At 29.2% G+C, this 18,448-nt stretch overlaps 1 protein-coding gene across 1 annotated transcript; it reads right to left on the bottom strand.

Moving 5' to 3' along the window:
• Positions 1 to 12,455: 12,455 nt before the first annotated feature.
• LOC114182449 (nudix hydrolase 12, mitochondrial-like) lies at positions 12,456 to 18,091 on the bottom strand. The gene is made up of 6 exons (XM_028069318.1): positions 17,858 to 18,091; positions 16,884 to 16,958; positions 14,273 to 14,387; positions 14,102 to 14,185; positions 12,949 to 13,098; positions 12,456 to 12,807 (listed from the first exon to the last, which is right to left on the bottom strand). Exons 2-6 carry the CDS (start codon positions 16,952 to 16,954, stop codon positions 12,550 to 12,552), a joined length of 678 nt encoding a protein of 225 aa, XP_027925119.1. The 5' UTR covers positions 16,955 to 16,958; positions 17,858 to 18,091; the 3' UTR covers positions 12,456 to 12,549.
• Positions 18,092 to 18,448: the final 357 nt, after the last annotated feature.

Raw genomic sequence — 18,448 nt, 5'->3', positions numbered from 1 at the left:
CCTCAAACCCAAATTCAAGAGTGTTCAAATCCCTCAAGTCCAAATTCTTGAAATAATGGCAATCAAATAAAAATATGCACATCAATAATCACTCAAAGAAGTTTCAAGAAAAGAAAACTACAAAGACAAAACTTAAGAATATCCTAAGATAAACAAGAAAGGCATAAAAAAAGAAATGGATGTTGTAAACAAAACTTTAACAAGACTAAAAAGGGAGAGACTAAAAGAAACTAAATTAAAAACACCCAAACATGCAAATAAAATCCAACCAACTACACATACCAAGAAGACTAGTAAATCCACAAGAATGGAACTAATTTGCCAAGATTATCACACAACCTAAAATCACTAATTCTAGAACAAATTTTCATGCATGTTTTTAGCATTAATTTATTGCAAAATAGGGCCTAGAAGCTCATGCCAAGCTTAAAACAATAGCAAATTAGTTTTAGAATTTTATTATAGTTTGGCTTAAAGATTCTGAAAATGGTTGTTAAATGAAAATGAACACTTAACTCATATGTTTAGGTTCAACCAATCCATTCAAGATACATGCACCTTAAGCTAAACATTTTATCGAACACATTTAAGCATTGGAAATAAGGACAAGAAAACTATAACTCAGCATATATGGCATATGACTCAAGAAAAGGTAAGCACATTCAAAGACCCAAAACAACATAGACAATGACACAAACATAGACTAAAACATGTAGCTATCATGAAATATCTTGAGATAAGACCTCTCTAAGACTAAGCATACCAAGGCATGTTAAAACATAACATTTAAGCAAATTATAACTCACAAGTCTGCAACTCAAAATCGCCAACCAACTATAATGGAGTGACGCCCGACGGTTAAGGAATGGTGCTTGACGTTAGCAAGGTAGCACCCGATGGTGAGAAGGTACTGCTCGATGCTATGAAGTCAATATCCCCATGTTAGTGAGGCCCTCGCTGTTGGAAAGGTTGTACCCAATGGAAAACGAAGTCAACACCAAATGTTTTCTTAGAAATGCACCATCTTAACCAAAATATGATGATTTGGAGCACTTTTAGATAATTACACAATAAAAGATTGAATAAACCTAAAAAAACACCTTAAACCAAAGCTTTGATGACCTAATGATTATAGTTAATCTTGTTGTTTTTTAAAGGACAATGTATTTGTGTTTATGTTTCTTAAGTCTCAATACGATCTCCACTGGACATTAAGATAACAATGTTATCTAGATGTGAAGGTTCACTTCATAGAAACTCCAAAGAAAGAAGAGATGATGGATTCAAATTAACAAAAGAAAGAACACAACATAAAATAGAGAAAACATTAACCTACAAAAGAATATAAAGGAACTTGAAACAAAGAAGCAAAGAGGAAAAGAAAGGGAATGGAAGAAGATGCGGAAGGTGACACACCACTTGGGGATGGAAAAACCCAAGATGACTAGTGGTTGCCACCACTTGAACCAAAGTTCACGATAAGACTAAGGTATAAGCTCATTCTCAAAGAGAGGCACAAAAGAAATGGCTATAATAACTTTACTTTTTCATTCAACAACCATTTACAAGTGGGGCATAGACCCTCCTAAATAGGTTAAGATAGGTACCTTCTAACAATTATACAAAGATGAAGGACCCCCTAGCAAAATCGAAAGGTATCTTCTAAAAATCTAATGATTGGTAAAGGGGGTGGTACAAATGAGAATATTCTCAAAATCTTCAAAAGAGTGTACTCTCTCTCCTCCAAGTGTGCATGGTGGTCCCCATTCCAAGATGTTCTCTTCTCCACTTCTAAGATGCTCTCATTTTCCACTTCCAAGGAGTTTTCTTAGCAAAACTAGGGGTGTGATTAGAACACTTCCCCTGACGACTAATTTTTTATTTTTATTTTTATTTTCTATATTATATTTATAAAAAAAATTTAACACATAATTTTAAAATAACATATAACATAATTAAAATATTCACATATACATATATTTATATATTTTACAGTACTATATGAATTTTAAATTTACATCATTTGGTACATATTATATTTTTTATACTAGAAGAGAAAGAAGTATTATTTATTTACAGTTTCCTCCTCATATACTGGTCTTCAAGCATGTGGAGGAAAAATGTTATGGATAGGGTACACTTGGACTATTTGGGGTAAATAAAAAGTGACCCCAATCTGTCCTTCCAAGATAACGGGTGCATTTGGAGCATTTAGAAATGTGATTGTAGAATTTCTAGTTCCTTGAAACATTACATAATTATTTACCGCATTAGTTTGCCATGTGTTTCCTAGAAATATTGCTACTATATCGGCAATGAATGGGTCGAACATGTTAGGGGCAACCATCTACTGAGATTATAATATTTTTATGTACACAATCATAAAATAGGGAAGTGAGACATATATCACATAAAAATATAACATATCTCAATAAAATAAAAACTCTTTCAAATTCATGAAACTGGGTTTTTATCATATTTTATAAAGATTTTGATTAATTTTGCGGTGACTAGTGAGGATAAATAAGTCTCATCATGGCCAACAAGGTAACCCAAGAACATCTCATCTTGAGTAATATGCACTCATTTAAATCCCCAAGGTCATACCTCGAACCACAGTAATCAAATCATTATTTATCATAATTTTTATTTTGATATTAAACCATATAATTGTATAAATAAATAAATAGGATTAGTGCATAACTAAAAATAAATAAATAAAGAGGATCAGTATGTGACTGGAGATAAATATAAATAAATAAATGAGAGTAAATATAAATTAAATAACTAGGACTAGTGCATAACTAGAAATGAATATAAATAAATAAATATCAATGAGAACATAAAATATAAATTAAAATGAGGTTAGGGACACCTCAATTAAAGTAAATATAAAAATAAAAATAATTATGAAGAGATAAAAAGATAATAAAAGTAAAGCAATACAATGATAAATATCTCCTCCTATTACCTTATTTGTTGTGAAAATTACTTGTATTGAGACTTTGATGATATATAAAAAAAAAAATTCCTCTTTCTTTTATCACACTTTTCACACTCTGCAAAACTTTGCCTCTGTTTTTTTTCTTACTATCTCTCTTCTCCTCCTCCTTTCATTTACCTCACCATATTTATCCTGTCATTTATGATCATTGCATTGGTTTAAATTGAATTTAATCTCCTTTAGTTTTGCTGTTTTAGTTTGATAAAGATTCCTCATTCATAGATTTTTTTTTTCTTTTCACATAGAAAGGATAGAATCCACATGCTAATGTCACTAAGTCATTAAATGTTACATTATCTTATCATTTCCTCATTTTTCTATAATAATAGTTTTGTTGACGTTGTTATAGATTTGTTACTCAATTTTATGTTCATCCATTTGCTTTAGAACTTTTATATATAAATGTTTGAATATTAATTCAATCATTTTAAGTGTTTTCTTTATTCGTTCCTACTTGCATTCTTTCATATATTTTGTTTTGTGCACATATAAGTATATATTGTTAAGCCTATATATAATTTTGCAGTATTATTATATTGTTATTAGTTAACTAGTTTTACTTTCCTATATATTTATAAGGGTTGTGTTCACAATTTATGATATTAGATACATTATTATTTCTAATAATAATAGTTAAAAAAATATTTATAATACATTGTTTAATAGAATTATTGCATTGCATTGAATTTTATTTTATTTTATTTTTATTATATTTTTTGGATGTTACACTTCCTTGAGCTAAACGCCTTCTTGATCCTTCATTTTTCTAGAAAGATGATAACCTAAAGAAGGGAGGTGTCTCTAACAACCTTACAAAACACAAGACATAAACTTGAGTATAGAATTTATTTAAGACAAAAACTAAACAAACTAATAGAAGAAAGGTACCGCCCTCCTAAGCATACTTATTTTCCTTGAACATTTTTCTATATCTTTGGTAGAGGATAAGGGCTTATCACAATGTATATTGTACAAGTAAATATACCTCATCATTTTCATCAATAATAATATAAATATATATTTTTCATCACACATGCGTATAACCATCAATCCAACATATATCAAGTGAGCTTTTCTTGTTGGAGCAATCTTACCTTCATAGAAAAAAATAAATGACAAATTATTTTTTTAAGTTAGCTTTTGTGTCACCACTTACATACTTATTGCTACTTGAGCATTATCATGTAGATGCATGAACTCATATTTTAAAATCTCATGCATCATGATCGCAAATACTTGAGAGACTTCTCATTGCTCGAGTCTCATTACTTGAGATCACTTGTTCAAAATGATGAGAAAGAATTATTTTGGCATAAGTAACATCGAGCATGTAATGATGACTCATCATTTGAATATCCCTTAAGCATTAACCCACCGGTATATCAACACAAACACAAATTTGATAATTACATATCAATTTTAACACATATATCACCTCATCAATTCAAACACCCAATATAACTATATCCTTTTCTTCTTACTTTCAAAATCATATATTTAACTTCTAAAAAGTATAAACATAATTGCATATTCATAATTCCGTAACGTATGCACATTCACATGACAACAATATATTTTCACACTTTCAATTCAATATCCAAATTGAAGCAAATACTGAAATTAACTTCTCTTAGTTGGAGATAGGGTACCTCCTTACAAAATCCTCACTATATACTCTTGTAAACTCTCATCGTAATTTTAGAAAAATAAAATTTATAATAAAATAAAGAATAAATATTTATAACTTATTCATACATTTTTATTATTTATTCATAAAGTTTATCTATAAAGAAAACCTCTAGATTTTACAACGTCATTAGATAATGCTTCATATTATAATTAGGATCTTGTTTGGGGTGATAATCGGTTAGGATCAACATAACAACCTTGAACATTTACATCAAACCGATATAACTTGATTTAAATATAGAGTTCAAATGGGATCCAACTCAAACCAAATTAAATATAATGGTAATTAGTTTGGATGTTGAATTTGTGATTTACAAATCCAACGAATCGACCGAAACCCTCCACATTTTGTTATTTTATTTATTATAAAGGAATCTTTATAATACAATAACAAATATGTTTTTATATTGTATTATTTAGTTTATGTAAGTCAATCATCATAAAAAATATTATTTATCCTTTCCAATAATAAAATTATATGCAAATATCTAGCAAAAATATGTATTTTTGTGATTTAATTAAAATTTTAAATATTTTTCGATAATTGATCTAGTTAATTCAAATTCAATAACTGTAATACCCCATTTAATCAATAACGTAATTAAAGGAAGCGTCACACTAGAATAATATCGTAGCGCAATTTTGGAGTTTAAAAATAACTCCAAACAAATATCCAAAACGCGTAACAGAGTCAAACTGAACCAGATACAAATATTCTACAGTAATCAAATTGGGAATTTAAAGAATAGATACTACATGGGCCGTGGCCCTAAAAGAAAGTCCACTAAACAGGATCCAACCCAGGAGGGCTACACAGCGGAGTGACCATTCCCCTGTTGACCGCGAGAACCTCTTGTCTCTACTCACATCAATAAATTGATGATCATCGCAAAAGAGAAGAACCACATATAAGACAATCAAATAAGCAATAGGGTAAGCTAGAGTAAAACAGTTCATCAAGTGATCACATGCATTACGCAATCCAAGCATTTCATATATCATCCAAACATGTTTTGACTTCTCAAACAATACACTAGACTCTGACTCGACTCATCCGGATACATATAATCTGGTCGGATTCAGCGGATGCTTGCACTTGTGGTGGATACCTTTGCTCACCCCTGAGCTATGTGTTACAAGTGTTACAATGAATCAATCCCTCACACACAAGGTTAGCCCTTAATGAATTTCAAGCCTTCTACTACTCTCACCACAAGAGTCTGTCCGCTCTAAGTGAGACTAACTGACTCCTTAGAGTGTCAGGATGCAATCCTTACCTTGAATCCTTACCAAATTATATCGATGGGACACCACCATTGACACCCACTAACAAGGATCATGGAATTACGTCCCGACCACTGAAGCACGACCCTGAAACCCCACCTAGGGATTTCAAGGAATTACGCATTGACCATGGACCAATCATAATCAAAATAAGTAATATTTAACATTCATATGTATATATCCCATGCCAACCTTTGCAATTCCATCCTCATTTGTATCCCATGTTGAATCCCTTTCATTCATCATTCCTAAACCACGAAAGTAGAAGTGTATTTCATACCGACACCATGCCATATTCATTAACCAACCTTCACTCATGTCTCATATCAAAATCCATACCAAACTCATCATTTTAATTCCATGAATCATCCCATACAAACATCATGCTCACATCATGTTAAAACTCATGAATCACAAATCATACTCCATCTTATTCATACAAAGTCACTCAATTCATACTTTAAAAGGGCATAATCAGTCTAAACATGTGGTCAATATCCAAAAATAAGGAGATCAGAAAAAAAGCATGCCCCTCGCTCAGCCCCTCACTCAGGTAGAAGGGCCTTACTCAGGCGAGAGGTTTCCCTCGCTCAAGCGAGCTCCCTTCGCCTAGGCGAGGGCTCGAAATCAAGAACAGTGGCGCTGTCGCGCCCTCTCGCTTAGGCGAGACCTCCTCGCCTAAGCAAGATGGGTTATCGCTCCAAACAGGCGTTCGTCGCTTGAGCGACCGTTCGCGCAAGCAGCCTGGGCGAGTTGCTGCTAATCTCGCCTAGGCGAGACACACTCACTTGGGCGAGACAACCAGAACCCGTCACTATTCACGCACGCACATACATCCAATCAAACCCAAAACATGCTTTAACAGTTCACAAATCATTTTTAATGGCAATCAAACATCAACTCACGAAGCAATATCAGAACGTGTGAGGAAAAGACATAGAACAGTAAACCCTAACTTCCCCGTACCTGGAAAAATGCTAAGAGAAGGGTGCGACTCCAACACGCAGAAGCTCCAAGGACAGATTTACCAAGCTGGAAAAGAATAGCAGAGTGAGTATTAACGTAAATCTATGGCAAAGCCCTAACTAGAAGTACGAACATACGAGCGGAAAAACGGGGTATGAGGTGTAGAACACTTACACGAGGCTAGAAGACGCAACTGAGCTCATTGGTTATAGGTTGGGAGTAAACCCTAGCAGAGGAAGACGACAGCAGCTCAAGGGTGTGAGAGATCTGTTTTTACGAAAGTGAGCAAAGCGTTAGGGTTAGGACACATTATGTCTGATTTTGCCTTTTTGGACCAGCCCTTAGGCCCATTAGATTAAGGACAGCTCATAAAATAACTGGGCCTTACAACAACTCCTTCTTAATTGAGTTGATTTGGTTTGAGTTTTTACTTCTATTTAAAAAAAAAATCAAATAAAAGAAAATCGTTGCTTTTGTTTTTTTTTTCTCATTTCATATTCAAATTAATATGTTAACACTCTTGCCAATAGATGTTTTTAGGATACTCGGAAAAACAATGTATTTTGACACATTTCAATATAAAATTCTTTTGTAATTTTTTCATCACTATCTTTTGGAATAACTATCTCAATTTTGGATGTTTTAATGTCTGGTCAAGTGTGGAAGAAAAGCAGGAGAAAAGTTGCTCTGACAGGACATGACTTAGGAAACCAAGGCTAATCTAATATAAAATAGAATTAATTTTGAAAGATAATGCATGATTTATAACAGTAATAACAAAACATGATTTATGGGAATGATCGCAAGACAAGATGACTAAGCTGAAAATTAATCATCACTCAAATATAAAATTCTTCTGATTGTTAATAAAATAAGGACACATGGCGATTAAATTACTGTAAAATAAACTAACTAGTCATCCATAAATTTATATTTTTATCTAATTTAATACATTACGTAATTTTAATGTGCATAAAGAAGTTATTCAATAATTTTAGATTAATATGATATTTGAGCTTAACTTTATATAAAAAATTATACACCGTCAATCAAGTGAAGAATCCTTCTTAATCCTTTTTTAAATTATACTTCAACAAATAACAAATTGATCATATATAATATTCTGGTATACTTAATGGTATTATATTATTTAGAAATCAAAATCCAAGACAATTTGTAAATACGTCTTTCTTTTTAATTCTCCAAAACATATAAAACCATAATAAAATTCTAACTCTAAAATAGAAAATATATTTTAGAAAATATATCAAATACAATAATTAACGTTAACAATAGTGTTTTAATAGACTTAATGTTAGAACATATAATAATTCAAATTTATGTAAAGGTAGTAATAGACAATTTCTTTCAACTGTAGTCATACAATTCTTACTCTACTTCTAATAAGAAAATGCACTACTAATTGATTCAATTTCACTCTAAAAGGGTTTGAGTTATCTATCAAACTCAGATAACTTTTCTGTTTTACAATATTAGATGCACTAAATACAGTGCCTAAAAGTGTTTTCTTTCTTTTTCTTTACCATTAAGAAGATATAAGAACGCATAGCGAGGTATAAGCATCACAAAAGTAAAAGGAAAAAACCCAACAACATTGTGTTTGATACTTAATTCATAGATTAATGTAAACAAAATAAAGTGATGAATAGAACTGAATATAAAGTATGACCTAATTTTCCAAATGCCAGAATCGAGGGAGTTTAATATTCTTCCTTGGAACCTAAGAAAAACACAATAAGGACAATCCTATTCATTCTCTTTTGTCCTAAAGTGGTTACATAGTAAATGGTTTGAGGGTTTTGTTTTCTGGGAGACACAAATCTCTTAGACATGAATCTATGCCTCGTGAAGTTGCCTTTTCTTCATGTGCGGCTATAGTGGGTAGTGGTGGGTACCATTTTCTTGTTCAACAAAGAAACAACCCTTTTGATTTGATTTGATTGATACTTTCATTGAATATAGATTGTTATTTGCTTCAATCAAATCAGCAACAGTGAAGTTTGAATTTGGAAAATGTTTATTTGGGTGATTAGAGAAAGATGAAACAGTTAATTTTGATGTGCTCGACTTAGTTATCATCTCGAGGTGTTTATAATTAAATTGTAACAAAATTAAGTGACCTATAGCATGGCTCTCACTAATCACTGTTATTCTTCTTCTTTTGACTCTTCTTTGACTCTATTGGAATGTTATTTCCTCTTATATACATCATCTTTAACTAAATAATATTTTATGCTCTTTTTTCTTAAAAGGTGACAATGCCATGTGTATAGTGATATTGACCTCTCCTTGCAACCAGTGTATTTATTATTCAATAAAAACATTTTGTAACTATTGAAAAAAATCATTATTAATTAAAATCATTACTGTTTTTATCCTCAAGAATCATTCTATTAATAGAGAAATAGGATTAACACAAAAAATACAAGAATATAATGTGAAAACTCTAAATATAGAGAAAAATATAATACACAGAAAATGGGAGATGCCAATTTGCTCAACCTAGCATGCACAATTTGCTCAACCAGAAGTCACCACGTGTCATGGTCCTCCACTTTCAAATCTGACAAACGGGAGATGCCAAAAACCACAATCCTTCACTCACAGATCTGACAAACCAGGAACTACCACATCATCATTTTTTTCTCATGCAGATCTAAAAAAGTACATGTGCCAACCTTCATATTCTCCGCACAGCCACTACAAGACACCACAGACCGTCACACCACAACCCACACAAATCAGAATAGTTTTGTTCACCTTCAACCCGTTGTCCACCGCGAAGCATCACTAGAACTGCAGCGAACCACCGCGCCCAGATCTGAAACGAAACTTCATCATCAATGGACAACCACCAGTCATCACAACGCAACCCTTCCGTGCACCATCACTTTGCATCGCCCGTCACTCCTCGGATAATTCACCATGACTCACAATTATTGCACCTTTGCGAACCCAGATGCATATTCATCGCGCCAACAACACTAACAGTGATCCTTCTATCAAATTTATCATTGCAACTTCAACAAACAAGGATGATTCTCCAACAACAAGGAATTAATACTAAGAAAAAATTCTACCAAACTATAGCTCTTGATACCAATTATTCGAAAAAATGTGTTATCAATTAAGAACATTATTGTCTTTACCCACAAGAATCACCCTATTAAGAGAAAAATAAGTTAAAAAATAAGGAAGGCAAAAAATATCACTCAAAAACCCCAAATAGAGAGAAAAATCACGACCGTTTTCTAATGACAACCATAGAATAATCACTATGTGCAAATTTTTACAACACATAGAAAACACTCTCAACCCTTTGATCCCAAGTACACCCATACTTTCTAGAGCAAGAATTTAGCTACACCTCATAACACTCTACTATAGGAGAATAAGAAAAACCAAACACTAGCTCAAAGTGTCTTTGACTTAGGGCAAATAACATATCATGGACTTAGAGCCCATTATATAGTCACTAACACCCACTCTCTAACTTATCCTAGACGATGTGAGACTTTTCAAGATGTATTATTTTCACCAGTCTGACAATAATGCATTATCTAAATAAGATATTCGGAGTTATAAGATTGACTTAGTAGTAAAATTTAAAGAGAGGGCGAGAGAGATTGCGAGTTGAACTTCAAAGTTATAAGGTTGACATGGTGAGTTTAGAATGAATAGTGGGAATGGTTTTTAGTTCAACTTCCTCACCTAACAAAATATTAGCAACTAATATTTACCAATCAAAAATCTAAATAGATATTTATTTTAATCTATTTAATTGATATCTATTTAGTTGTACATGATAACAACACAAGATTGTACATTTTATATATATATATATATATATATATATATATATTATTCCTTCTAGGTTAAATTTTAATTGTTAAAAAGAGTAAAAGTAAATCTAAATAGATATTTAATGCAAAACCACTATAAAATTCTCATTGATGTTATTTTAAACATAAAATAGTGTTTTATGATTAACTAATATATTTAGACCATTTTTAGAGTTTTTAGTTTTCTATTTCCCTTCATTAACATTATTAATAAATAAATATCTAATTACTAATTTGATCTTTATAGTTAAGTCTTTGATTCATTTTTTATTATTATATTTGTTGTTGACTCAATGGAGTCCATTATTTGTTAATAGAGTCAATGTGGTTCCTAAGTTAAATTGGCTTTAACATAATTTAGAATATTACAACATATATGTCTAATAAAAGACTTAATTGATGATTTGATCTCTATTGTCTTCTGACTCAATTGAATCCCCATATTTTTTAGTTTTTAATGGTGACAATATGATCCTTTTTCGCCAGCATCGCCCTCGATAGATTCTAATGATGTTAATTTTGATTTCACGAAATAGATTACATTATCTTTATCTAAACAATATAGAAACATAATTGAGTTCAAAACAAAATATGAGGACAAAAATAAATCATAAACAAAACAAAATATGAGGACAAAAATAAATCATAAACCTAAATATGAGGACTAAACTACTAATTAAGTTTTTTATTAGAGACATGTAACCTTAACACTAATTAATCAAAAAGAATCACATTGACTTTATTTAATAAATTTGACTAAAAAATAAATATAAAGGATAAAACGAATTAAAGACGTAAATATATGGATGGAATTATTAATTAAGCCATTAATATTTATATAAACTTGGTTATATTTTCACCTATAATTAGATATTTAATAAAAAATCACTCAAATGAAGTATTTTGGTTGATATAATTCTCGTTAATTTAAACTCAATCATATTATTTTAAACAGAAATTAGTGTTTTGTAATTAATTAATATATTTAGACCAATTTAGAGTTTCTAGTTTTTTTCTCTCTTCTCATTGGCACAAATTGATTAAATTGATTAATGTGTTAGATAAATTATGGTAATATGTTACATAAATATATTGACTAAGACGTAGCTAACGAACTAGGAAAATACTTAAACTCTATTGAGAAAAGCCCGTTAATCTCAAGCAATAAGATATAATAAAAGCGAGTTTTAAATTTCAGAATTCGAAGAATCTTGTATTTAGTTTCTATTAAACCTTTCTTGAACTCAATAGTTGAAATGGTTCACCAAATTTAATGTTTAACTATTTTAAGGTAAGTATTTTTTTCTTCTTCTTTTGTTATTATGTTAGAACAAGTTCACGTACATTTTTTCAAATCATACATGATTTGTTTGAAAAAGAAAAATACTAGAACAAAAAATAACTTTTTGTGTTGGGTTAACAATAAACATGCCAACTTTTATTCTATACTTCTTTAACATAAATAAGTTTTCTTAAGATCTTCTTGAATCATAGGCCAAAATCAGTTTTACAAGAGTGAAACTATTCTAAACCAAGTTTTCAAATGTTCAACCAAACACAATGTAACACGGTGATTGTGTGATTATGTTGAGAATCCAAGTGTGAGTCTAAGTCCAACATTAAATAAAATTTAAAAAGCTGAACAAATATAAAGATAAAGACTCATAAATCTATTCATTTTGTCTCAAAAGATCCAACATATTACTGCATCACATATGAGACACACTGCACAAACATAGAGTGTCAATAACCTAAGTGAATAGCTATCTCCTGGGAAGAATGGGACAGGATATTGGTTCTTGATGATATACTATGATGTTGTGTGGAAGTGGTTCTTTTATAGCATTTTGTTGACACATCTAGCACTGACATTGAAGAGGAATCGACATTGTTTTCCTCATTCTTTAGCTTTCTGTCTTCTGCCATAACAATTAAAAACACTTCCAATGCCTTGCTCATCCACTCATATCGGCTCAGTCTGAATGCTTCTTCTATGTTCACCTAAGAAACATATTCACCTTGTTAGGATTTCAAGTGTGATTATGATCCTATATTGAATAGGAATTAGCATGAACAATAAAGAAGATAACATAATTATTGTGATTTATGTAATTGTTTTAAGAATTTAGAGAGAAGAATTACCCATTGGCGATTATGGTCTTTTTGCTCTGCCCAAGCCTCAAGTTCTTGAGTGACCTCTAAGGAAAACATGTACCCTCTGCACCATCCTTTTTGGCTGCATGAATCCATGCTGCTTTTGCTTCTGAACTCCCATCTTCCCAAGGGAATTTCCTGAAAATTAATGCCCACCATTTAGTTCATTGAGATTTCTTAAATTTGGTATCATATACATCATATGAATGAGGAAAAGCACTAATTCACTTTAATTGGAACCATATATTTACGTTGGACTGGGTAAAAGGGTAGCTTTAGCTGGATAAACTTGGTGTAAACTAATTTCTGTCATGTTTTTACTCAGAAGATTCATACCTAAATACGAAATCTTCCCCCTACATAATACATGTGGATTATTTGCTTTTTCATGTCAAACAACTTCAAAGAATATTGTGGTCAATGAGAATTTGTTAACAATAGATTATTATCAGTGTTGAAGCTATTCAAATGCTTATAGAAAACTTAATAATGGAACCTTAAAAATAAAGGGAAGTTGTCATGTTAATTTCATGATCAAGGACTATTACATAGAATATATATATATATATATATATATATATATATATATATATATATATATATATATATATATATATATATATATATAAAAGTTTGAGATTTTATGTATCATAGAAAATAAGACAAATAATAATATATAAGTAGAGAAAAATCATCTATCTTATTGATTTGATTAAACGAAGAATTAGACTTAAATTTTATAGTTTAATATAATATTAAAATTATTTAAAATCTATCACCGTCAATATTTAAACTTATTTTATCATCCTTATCAAATATTCTTGATTCTCCCATTTAATATGATATGGCGTGCAAGATATACCACATCAACTTGAGATATGATTAAACTAAAATAGATAGGTGGGACAAACCTTTATTCGTACTTAATGTCATTAAAAGTTTTCCTTAATCGATATTAAGATTTATCGTGCTACTACTATCAGATTTTCTTAATTTACACATTTACACATTCAATATTTTCTACGTGAGCAAGTGTGTTGGAAATCTTAATCATCTAAAGATTACTTATTCTATTATTCAAATTCATGGTTAAACTTTTCACGGATGAATATCATACAGGTAAATACTTAAATAAACTTACTCTTACAATCCCTTTAACTCCTGCTTCCTCTAGGGCTTCACGACAAGCAGCTTCTGTAACAGTTTCATCATCCTCCCATCCTCCCTAGAAGAAGAAGAACAAGAGACACTTCACAAAGAGTTTCATGTTGATGAAGTTTCCATTGGTTAAAAAAGAAGAAATATCAAGTACCTTTGGAAACACAAGGTCATCACGTTTTGGTGAAGAAACCATAAGTACTTCTATCATCTCCTTAGTATCTTCATTTTTATCTACTTTTCCCTTTTTCCATCTATAGGGAATACATCTGTTACAAGAAAATTTTCATTATAATTGTTAGAAATATTGGTGTAAGTCTCATCAAATATTTGTCTCCACCACTTTTCTAGCAATATATATGCTTGGAAGTGCTTCAACTACCAAAATTCAAAATCTATTTCTTTCTCAAAATTTATACTTCTAAATTGATATTTTTCTTTCTTAACAGAAGTTTGCAGAAATATTTGCATGTGAGCTATGTGGAAGTTTCTATGGGAGATATATTCATTATTTTATATAAGGGAAATGATACTTTCATAAAATTTTGTTTCACAAACTTTGACAAACAACTATTTTTGATAAAAAGAAATCCTAAAATTTTATTATTTTATTTTTGTAACTTTCATAAAAAAATAAAAAAATTACTCTATTTAATAAATTTGTTAACTTTTTCAAAAATTTGTTTGTCAAAAAATTATTTTTGTTTATACAATAATCAAAATTGATCAAGCAATTAGATTTTATATTTGTTCGGGTCAAATCCAATGAGGTTTGCTATAAAATATAGTTGAGTATTTTAATGTCAATATGATAAGACTTTTGTAAATAACACTTGCCCCTCCTCCTTTCGTTATAATTCATTAATATATATATATATATATATATATATATATATATATAAATTCTTGATTTCAATTTCATGAACTAGATCAGAAAAAAAAGGGAAATTACTAAGTATAGAATGAGAAGATAAATTGAAACCACATTGAATAATTAAGGATTCAATATGTTTTTTCTTTATCTTTTAGAAATATAGTGATTTTTTATACTAATTTTTATAAAAAAAATAAATGTATAAGAAGCTTTGAGACCATAACGTGAACAAGTAATGATGTAAACCGTATAATAATTTCCCATTTAAGACCAAAAGTGCCAAAATTGGAATTGCCTTTTGTAAGGCTGACCCTGAGATTGGTTTAGAAGTGTGATGACAGGGGCCCAATTGGAGAGGCCCAAAAGGGTTTTGCTTTGACATATTATCAATTTAAAAGAATGATAAAAACTTTCATAGAAAAGCTCTTTTTCATTAAATTATCCGGTTGACTAATTCTATATTCTAACCATTTTCCCAATTCAATTTCTCCAAAAGTACTCTTCCGTATTTTCTAAATTTAAGGTAGCAGGAACACTTTTTTTTTTTCATATTAAAAGACATGAAAATTGTAAAAACTAACAAGAAAATTTCTGAATAATAATCGATTTCAGTGATAATAATTATTGGACCAATTTAAATATTAATTTATAAAATTAAAAATTATTAGTTACTAAAATAGTCATTATTATGAATAAAATATTATAATTATCACTAAATTGATCTTTTAAATTAGTTATCAAGATTTTGACTACCAAATGAAATAGTTTCTAAATTAATTTATAATTAATTAGTAATCAATTATAATTTTTTATTCATTTTACTGACTCTTTTAGTAATTAATAATTCCAACAAAAATTGGTCACTCAAAATTAGTTTCTAACTAATTAGTGACTAATTATAATTTTCTATTTATTTTAGTGATTCTTTTAGTAACTAATAATTTTTAATTTTGTAGATTGATATCTATATCGGTCACTAGTGGCTCATTATTTTTTGTTTTTAAAATTTGCTTCTAGTCGATTATTTTTTTGTAATGTAATAATTTTAAAGACAAGAAAAATGAATGATATAAAATAATAGGATTCTGAATTATTTATACAGTGATTTCTAAAAGAAGTTTTAACTGACTCATGAATAAATTTAAATATCTTTAATTGAATATTTTAAAATTTGTTTTATTGAGTATTTAAATTTTTTATTTTTTGTTAAAGTACTTTTTTTGTTTGATTTTAGGTCATGAATATTGTTATCGTTTTCTCATCTGTAAGTAACAGACCAAATTCACTTATTCTTTCTTCTGTCTTCTTCAACTTGTCCGTTACGTCACTCATTTCTTCTCTAAGAACAAGTTGACTTTAAAACTTCGAGAGAAAATATAAATTGATTAACAAGTAAGAAGTAAGAAAACAGACAAAATTAAGATACTTAGACGAAAATAAAAAATATTTTGAACATTCAATTAAACGAAATCTTTTAACAGAAATTTAATTAAAAATATTCAAATTTATAAAATATTTAAAATTTAATAGTTATACAAATTATAGTTTTAATAAAAAGGTACTTTTTTAATAAAATATGTGTCCATATTTTAAAATATTTATATATGAAGGCTTCATGGAAACCATAAAATATAGGTACTGGCTTTTGTAGAAGAAAACTTGGATAATGATCATTTAATATTTTTCTTGAAAACAACCATTAGAGAATCTCTTTTAATTAAAAGAAAATTATATTTAGAAGATAAAAATAAATACAAATGAAAATTGTGAAATAAAGTAATTAATATATATATATATATATATATATATATATATATATGATTGTTTCACAATGATATAAAATATGAAAGATGTTAAGCTATTCCAATAAGTGAAAACTAAAAGGGCTTACCCGGAGACGAGGCGCATGTTGTCTTCGTAACGCTGTCGTTGTCGTCCTGTACGCGCTGTCAAACACGACATTATTCTAAACAACACACACAAAAACATCGGTAAGAATCAATGAAGACCACGTCTAAAGAATGTTACTTTTCGGTACATTTAAGAGTTTTACAGAAAATTATAAATAATTTAAATATATATATATATATATATATTTAGATGTAGTTTTTATTTATAATTTAATTAGTAACTTGATTTTTATATTTAAAGTTTTTATTTGTTTTGTTCTGATTTTTATATTTATTTTTAGATTAAATATGTTTTTAGTTTCTATATTTATATTTTAAATTGAAATTTTTTTGTCGAAATATATTTTAATCTCCAAACTTTACAAATCAATTGATATAGTATTTCTAATTTGATATAGTTAAATTTTTTTAAAGTGTAAAACATATTTTAAGTTAATGTTTGAGTTGTTTACACTATTTAATTAACATATTCTAGTTCAAATGTCGGTTTCAAATGCCATCTAACAAGTCCAAAAAGTTAATGTCATTGGATTAAAAAAATTACATTTATTCATTTTTAAAGTTTAGAGACCAAAATATACCAAAATACAAGACAGAGAGAAGTTCTAATTTTGCATCAAATTTTAGAAACTAAATACATATTTAACCCTTTATTTGAGTTTTTGCATTTTTTTTCCACTCAATTGAGTCTTTGTTATTTAAGAAAAAAAAAATTATTGAAGTTAGAGAGTTTTGAGATAAGAAGTAATCTATACTTTGACATATAATATCTTTCAAATAAAAGTTAACTTCAATTTAACACAAAAGACCAAGTTAAATCTTTAAAAAAAAAACAAGAATTTAATTAAGTTTAAGTAAAATTATATAACTTAATTGAGTAAAAAATAAATATAAATCAATATATATTATGGGAACGGAATCATGTAAAAAAGCATACAAAGAGTGAGAAACTTACCTACGCAAAAGGATCCAAAATTCAGCTTTCGAAATATGTGAGAAGAGAGGAAGCAGAAAGAAATGGTTATATAAGATAGAGAGTGTGTTCAATAAAATTGGAAGGAAAGTGAATCACTCATAGCATTGGAAGCTTTGAATTCTGGTTCAGAAAGAAACGAAGACGAAGGGAAGAAAAAGTGGAAAGAAAGAAAGACTGAGATAGAGGTTTGAGAAGGTTCATAGAATTGCAGAAACGGCATTTCTTTATATAGTGAGCAAATTTTCCAGTCTTTCGGGATCAGAGAGCTGGAGTTGAATTTTTTTCGTTGACTTTTCATTGCGCTTAATGTTTTCTTCTTTCTCATATCAATGCTTTCATATTTGTGTTAGAAAATAATAATGTGTAAATTAGATTTCTTTATGGTCAAGTTTATTAGGGAATGAGACATGTTGAGAAAATATTGAAAACCGTTGCATAAAAAACATAATGAAATTTTTCATACATTAACGATTAGGAAAATCATTCATGTATTTTCAAATATTCATTAAACATAATTAATATTATTGCTCTTCATATCATATTCATCAAAACTTTACATTAAATAATATA

Source organism: Vigna unguiculata, chromosome 4 (genome assembly GCF_004118075.2).
Source record: "Vigna unguiculata cultivar IT97K-499-35 chromosome 4, ASM411807v1, whole genome shotgun sequence".
NCBI classification, from domain to species: domain Eukaryota; kingdom Viridiplantae; phylum Streptophyta; class Magnoliopsida; order Fabales; family Fabaceae; genus Vigna; species Vigna unguiculata.
The sequence above is the reverse complement of the archived record's forward strand: the minus strand, read 5'-3'. Positions and strand labels throughout refer to the sequence as shown.

Bases quoted from the DNA above. Each gene is read 5' to 3' on its own strand.
- LOC114182449 (XM_028069318.1), bottom strand. From the start codon at position 16,954: ATGTCGTGTTTGACAGCGCGTACAGGACGACAACGACAGCGTTACGAA. The intron at 13,099-14,101 runs GTAAGTTTATTT...ATTAATTTTCAG, and splicing joins GAGTTAAAGGGATTGTAAGA to GAAATTCCCTTGGGAAGATG. The intron at 12,808-12,948 runs GTAATTCTTCTC...TATGTTTCTTAG, and splicing joins AAGACCATAATCGCCAATGG to GTGAACATAGAAGAAGCATT.